Source organism: Amblyomma americanum, chromosome 2 (genome assembly GCF_052857255.1).
Source record: "Amblyomma americanum isolate KBUSLIRL-KWMA chromosome 2, ASM5285725v1, whole genome shotgun sequence".
NCBI lineage: Eukaryota > Metazoa > Arthropoda > Arachnida > Ixodida > Ixodidae > Amblyomma > Amblyomma americanum.
In genome coordinates this window covers 57,052,519-57,059,167 of record NC_135498.1, presented here as the reverse complement: position 1 = coordinate 57,059,167, position 6,649 = coordinate 57,052,519, and the positions used below count along the sequence as shown (strand labels likewise).

Below are 6,649 nucleotides of genomic sequence, written 5' to 3'. Positions count from 1 at the left end.
CAGCGAAGAAGTCATACCGATTTCTGCGCCAACATCCTTCCCCCCGCCCTATCTCTCTTGATTAAAGTACTAGTCACCTACGCGGTTTCACGCGACATGCGATGACCAATAGAATGTCAAAATCGAGCATTCATTTCACTGAGCAGAACATAACGGACCAGAAATTAATGCATGATGCACTGCTCCTTCTACATGTGTGTGCATCCCGTGTAGCTGATCCTTGATGCTTCGTTTTTCCTGCACGAATATCGTAAATTCTATCCCTCTTTCTGGTTGTTAAGTCTGCCACGTCTGTTCTCAGAAATTTGCAAAGCGCCTCTTATACAGTGCACTACGTCAATAAAGTTCTCTCTCATCCAATAGCAGTAGAATTCCATAATTGAATGCCATATCTGAATTGATCAGTGGCAAGCTTCGGTGGCAGTGCAAATCATCACGAGATTTCTTATTACTATAACTTGGTGGCCCACAGCCACACACTTCCACAGTGGTGCTACAATGCATGTAGCAATATCGTGCCTACAGCGTCAGTCCAGGCGGCTTGAGAGGCACCTTGGATGCTGCAAACAGCGCACACCCCATAGAGATATTGCTGTGAACCCACACTTAAAGTGAGTGAAGTACTAGGGCAATAATTTCTCGTTTTCTTCCTGACCACATTGGCCGTGGACAGGAAGGGCAGGTACCTGTTCCTCGTCTACTTCATCACGTCCAGCGTCATCCTGACGGGCGCTCTCATTCTTGGTGCGCAACCCACGTGAGTCGACCTTCATTGGGCAAGCACAGTGTGGTTTCCAATCACGGCTACCGTGTCCAGCGACAACCGTCTTCACACTCACCGATGTAATACTAGGAAGCTTCAGAAATAATGTTTTCCGAACGCATAGCAGCTAAATTACTTATAAAGTATGGTGATAAATTTTATGCTCAGAGAATTAGAATCTGAAGTACAGTTTAAACGATAGCGTTGCAAACACTGCGCCCTTCATACTGGGCACTCCTGATCCCACGCTGTATGTTCTCGAGCTAGGCACGCTTCGTGGGTAAAGTGCACTACATACCCGGACAGTCAGCTTGCTTCAATGTTTTTTTCCCCGCTCTAAAATATAAACAGGATGTTTCAGAGTTTGAAGCTCAAGTAGCGGAACACTGGCATCTGCGAGGTGGTGATGTCGCACCTTTTTACAGCTGTATTTTTGCGCTTAAAACGTTGGCACACTGTGATGTTCGCATGCAAGCGCAACCAGAACAGAGGCTTCGAGTTTTTGGTATGTTCATAAAAGAAGGGGAAAAACCGTTTATGTTCATAATTATCATTGACACTGGCACATAATTATGAAAAGCCCACAAGCAAATATAAAGGGCCGTATTGTTTGTTTATGGTTGTTTATGGTTTATGGAAATGCACTGGTTTCTATCTCCTTATGATTCCTTCGTTAGGGCACCGGAGCTTGATGTACTCAATAACCAACAAAGGTGCATGTTAGGTCTTTGAAAGTTAATGCAAAACAGATGACAGATGGCAATATATCCCTCTCCTGTGTGGTATGAACAGGTCTAGCCTAAACCTTAAAAACGATATGTTTGCTTTTAGCGAATACAGTTGTCACCTGGCGTAATTCAGGACGGAATTTTTTATAGAGTTAGCAAACCTAAAACCTGGTCTAAGGTTCTCACCTTCTCTGCTGTAACAGCGTTGGTTCTCAAGGGAGGTATCGACGACCACTTGTCCGGCCATAGGTAGTCTAGGCGGGGGGTGGGGGGGGGGGGAGTTACCGCGTTGTAAGGAAGAGTGCGCTGCGAGATAACTGGGAATTAACTGTATACGTAGACTGTTGCACAGGTAATCGGTCATCTTACATGACTGTACAACATGAGAAAATTAACGGCCCTTCGAATTTGTGTGCGCGTGCGTGCGTGCGTGCGTGCTGTGTGTGCGCGCGTGCGTGCATGCTGTGTGTGTGTGTGCGCGTGCGCGCGTGCTGTGTGTGTGTGTGAGAGAGTGAGAGAGAGATTGAGAGTGAGAGAGTGAAAGTATGAGATAGTGAGTGAGTGAGTGAGTGAGTGAGTGAGTGAGTGAGTGAGTGAGTGAGTGAGTGAGTGAGTGAGTGAGTGAGTGAGTGAGTGAGTGAGTGAGTGTGTGTGTGAGTGTGTGAGTGTGTGAGTGTGTGTGTGTGTGTGTGTGTGTGTGTGTGTGTGTGTGTGTGTGTGTGTGTGTGTGTGTGTGTGTGTGTGTGTGTGTGTGTGTGTGTGTGTGTGTGTGTGTGTGTGTGTGTGTGTGTGTGTGTGTGTGTGTGTGTGTGTGTGTGTGTGTGTGTGTGTGTGTGTGTGTGTGTGTGTGTGTGTGTGTGTGTGTGTGTGTGTGTGCGTGCGTGCGTGCGTGCGTGCGTGCGTGCGTGCGTGTGGGGGGGGGGACTACAAGACATATTCTTTCACCCGGTGACTGGCTGTGTGCACTGGCGCGGCCTTCGTTGCGATCCCGCACAGGCAAGTGTGGACCCTGGCGACGTTGGCTGTGGTGGCCGCCGGCACATCGCGGTGGCTCGCCTGCCGCAGGGCCTTCCAGCGGCACAACCTGGTCGCGGGCGTACCCTGGAACGTCCTGTGCGTCTTCGGAGGCTCCCAGCTCGTCACGCACCTCACCGTGGTACGCGAATTGCATGTCGAGCTTAGTGCGCTTCGTTACCTGGATAGCGATGTGGTTATATTTTACTACGCTATCATCAATAGTCCTGTCTTTGATTCAAGCCTGCATGCACGTTTCGTTTCATGCATTGGCTCTTGCTAGCCTGATGTACAAGTCTGAAAACAGAAAGCCGCCCAGACTTCCTGCCTTCCACCATCTGTACGCGTGCCCAAGCGCCCCTTACGGCTCAAGCTAGGCAACATTGCTTTCAGCCAAAAGGAAGAAAACAGTGGAGCTCACTGCTATTAGCGAGTGCATATACGCCATTTACCCCTCAGACCGGCTCTTATGCGGCTTTCGCTGTAAAAACTCCCGGACTTAATTCTCCTCGTTTCCCTAAGTGAAGAAGCCCCAGTGAAAGCTATGTCCCACTCACCACGAGAACGACCCCTCCCATTCAGCCCTCCGGGACTACAACGCTACAAACGGCTGAATTAGGAAAGCGCCCATTCCCTTCCCCTAACACATGCATGCCTGAGATTAAGAGTACACCCCGAACTTTTCCAGCAGGCTAGTGATGATGGCAGCAGCGAACAACACTCGCAAACTGTTGCGGATATTGTTGCGGATCCTCCAGGGGTCACGCTAGTGATGATGGAAGCTGCGAACAACACTCACAAACTGTAGCGAATATTGTTGCGGATCCTCCAGGGGTCACGCTAGTGATGATGGAAGCTGCGAACAACACTCAAAACTGTTGCGGATATTGTTGCGGATCCTCGAGGGGTCACGCTAGTGATGATGGCAGCAGCGAACAACACTCACAAACTGTAGCGAATATTGCTGCGGATCCTCGAGGGGTCACGCTAGTGATGATGGCAGCAGCGAACAACACTCAAAACTGTTGCGGATATTGTTGCGGATCCTCGAGGGGTCACGCTAGTGATGATGGCAGCAGCGAACAACACTCACAAACTGTAGCGAATATTGCTGCGGATCCTTGAGGGGTCACGCTAGTGATGATGGCAGCAGCGAACAACACTCACAAACTGTAGCGAATATTGTTGCGGATCCTCGAAGGGTCACGCTAGGGATTATGGCAGCAGCGAACAACACTCACAAACTGTTGCGGATATTATTGCAGATCCTCCAGGGGTCACGCTTGTAGCGTATAATTTTTTGCTGGCTCCTGTGCATGTCGTCCGCGTCGACCAGGAGGGCCGCCTGGTAGAGGGATTCTTCGAGCTGGTGAGCCCGAGCTTCTGGCGCGGCAATTCGCGCCTCACCAACCAGCTGCTACTCACCGCGGTGGCCTGCGTGCTTGCCGAGGCCGTGGGCGTGGCGCAGCTCTGCCGCCTGTTGCTGCCCATACTCGTCACCATCGTACGATTCCTCCACTAAGCTCAATCGGGATTGATCTTGCGCTTTGTTGAGAACGGACCCGGACAAACTAAATAGTAACACAGCTCGTGTTCACTAGCTCTAATTACTCCCTAATGCTGAAAAAACAGTGCAGTCCAGCCCTAAATTAAGTATGCCTCAATACGACCAACCATACCTGCTTGTGAACCATTCTTAGCTTCTCTTAGTCGCAACAATACAGCAGCCAGGTTGGTGCTGGGAAAGTGCCTTCCGTCCTATTCAGAGCGTATTAATCGCTGCAAAAAAATTTAAATACCGATTTGGTACGTTGTGTAGCTTGAACGGCTAGGGTTCCAGTACACACTAACAGAGTCCTTTGTCCACGCTAATTGCCGACCCTATACGCAGGCCTCCGAGTCGAGCACGCGACTGTTGTACTACCTGTTGCCGGTATCGGTGGCGCTGTCCAGCAACATGCTGGGGCCGGTGTCGCTGCCGCTCGCCATGCTGCACGAGGCCCGGAGCGTGTCCCTCCAGCAGCTGGTCAGTGTTACGCTTACCTGCTAGCGCAGGCAAGAAACTCGAGAGCTGAGATCCGGACACGCATATAGTCGTGATACGTGACCGGCGCTTTTTCTGATTCCAAGACCACAAATAAATAGCAAGCGCATCTTTCTGGCTTTACAAAGAGTGGCGACAAGGCGACGACAAATAATTCGGCGTGCCCCGCTCGGTAGCTGATAGTTAAAAGTGCGCGAACACCAAATTTTTTCGAGCTTAACGAAATGCCAACATACTGTTAGCTTCGAATATCGAACAATATGCCTTTATCCAGAATGAAGAAAGATAACAGTCATCGAAACCATGGAAAGCATATAGGAATGTTTTATTTTCCTTTTATTCGTGCCGTCAATCCATGGGAAATTAATAGTGTAATTATTTGATGGCGTGTGCCATTAGCACACCAGCATAAGAAAAGGCGAGCGTAGCAGGAGGCGGCATAAAGTTCGGTGGGCGGATGAGATTGAGAAGTTTACGGGGATACGGTGGCCGCAGCTGGCAAAGGACAGGGTTAATTGAAGAGACATGAGAGAGACATTTGCTCCGCACTGGCCGCAGTCATGTCGATGATGATGACGACTTCGCAAGTGGAATCAATGCAATCCTTATATTTTCTTCAAATTGCATATATATCATCACATGGGCCTATATATTCTTGCACATATCTAACAGTTCTTGTTGGTCGTTCCGGTGTTGGCGCGACGTAGCGGTGGTAACACTGAAAAGGCGATCTGTAACTTGTCACCTCACGCCGTCGGCCTAATCTTCCTTTCGAACCTTATAACCAAATATGTCTGCTTAAAGTCTGTTCAACATCGGTCTAAGGTTCAGCTGCCGATCAGGTCGGTTGTCATTCTCAGACCAATGGTCAGCCGGTCATCGGCAGTCGGCAATCCCCGCTTACACTTCCGCTTAGGACCACGGCGGCTGTGCGATGTCAGTGCACGTTAAAGATCCACAGGTGGTCGAAACTATCCGGAGCCCTCCACTACGGCACCTCTTTCTTCCTTTCTTCTCTCAGTCCCTCTTTTATCCCTTTCATTACGGCGCGGTTCAGGTGTCCGCCGATATATGAGACAGATACTGCGCCATTTTCTTTCCCAAATAACCAATTAAATTCAATTTAGGCTTCCACCTCTGCACAGACAGCTCACAAAGTAACAGGGCCTTAGGGCCTGAAAGCAGACACTGCATGCGATCAACAAGGGTGTCTGCTTTTCATTTTCAGGTTTTCGTAGGCGTAGCCGGCAAGTCCATCCTGTTGGCCATGGTGCTGCTGTCGGTCAATACGACGGGCAGCTATTTCTTCCACTGGGGCGACGCCCGCTTCCTGGCGAAGACCCACAACCACTCCGTGCCTTTCGCCCCACGCGCGTAGCCCGCGCAACTTTCTGCGAAGGTCAACGTCGCAGGCGCTTCCACCGCACCGATGTGCGTCACAAGATGAAGCGAAGTGCCCGGCTGCAGTCTTTCGGATTGTATGCTTGCGGAGGCACATGTATATAGACCGACAGTGAGTGGCCGATGCGCCTAGTTTCAGTGACCACTGGTTGGTCGCAAGTTAAGTGAACTGTGTTTACATTGGTGTATTATATGAAATAGGCATTTTTAAAAGTCGGCATAGTATTGATGACGTTTTGGTTTACTCATAAATTTCTTCGTGCATATGTGAACTCAGTGTGACTTCCCGGAAGCGGGCTCTGCCATTCACAGTGCCTTTCCAGATTTTACATATCACAGAGGACTTAAACGTGTATGTTTTTCTTTTTTTAGTATCCGAGGCGTAACCCCTTAATATGAAAGCGGGCTCTAACAAATTAAAGCATGCACATAAAGACAAAAGCGATCGTGGTTCGGCCTTAAGCACCCTTGAAGCTTTAACGCCTCATTTTAGCGAAATAAATTTTGTTATCAACTTCTGGGTCGAGCACTTTTCTCTCCAAACGCAGCTTCATTCTCATCAGAAAGATGCACAGTCCTGCTTAGCGCTTGCCCAAATGTGTACATGCTCTGGAGACAGGAATCATTGAAATTACAAGGAGTGCGCGGTTTCTTGGCAGTCTTGTGTGAACTTCGGCATGAAACTGAGGTTCACCGTCG

General features: G+C 49.4%; 1 protein-coding gene and 1 long non-coding RNA gene across 2 annotated transcripts in view; both read left to right on the top strand.

Annotated features, from left to right (window-relative positions):
* The window catches only part of LOC144119698 (uncharacterized), a 19,313-nt gene extending 15,286 nt beyond the window's left edge, over positions 1-4,027 (top strand). The window contains exons 12-14 of the mRNA XM_077652259.1: positions 674-757; positions 2,488-2,647; positions 3,842-4,027. Of these exons, the coding sequence (XP_077508385.1) occupies positions 674-757; positions 2,488-2,647; positions 3,842-4,027 (430 nt within the window). The remainder of the gene's footprint in view (positions 1-673; positions 758-2,487; positions 2,648-3,841) is intronic.
* A 394-nt stretch (positions 4,028-4,421) lies between these two features.
* Positions 4,422-6,094, top strand: LOC144118573 (uncharacterized). Its single transcript, XR_013312047.1, has 2 exons — positions 4,422-4,531; positions 5,778-6,094. It is a non-coding gene; the product is annotated as an uncharacterized LOC144118573 (long non-coding RNA).
* Positions 6,095-6,649: the final 555 nt, after the last annotated feature.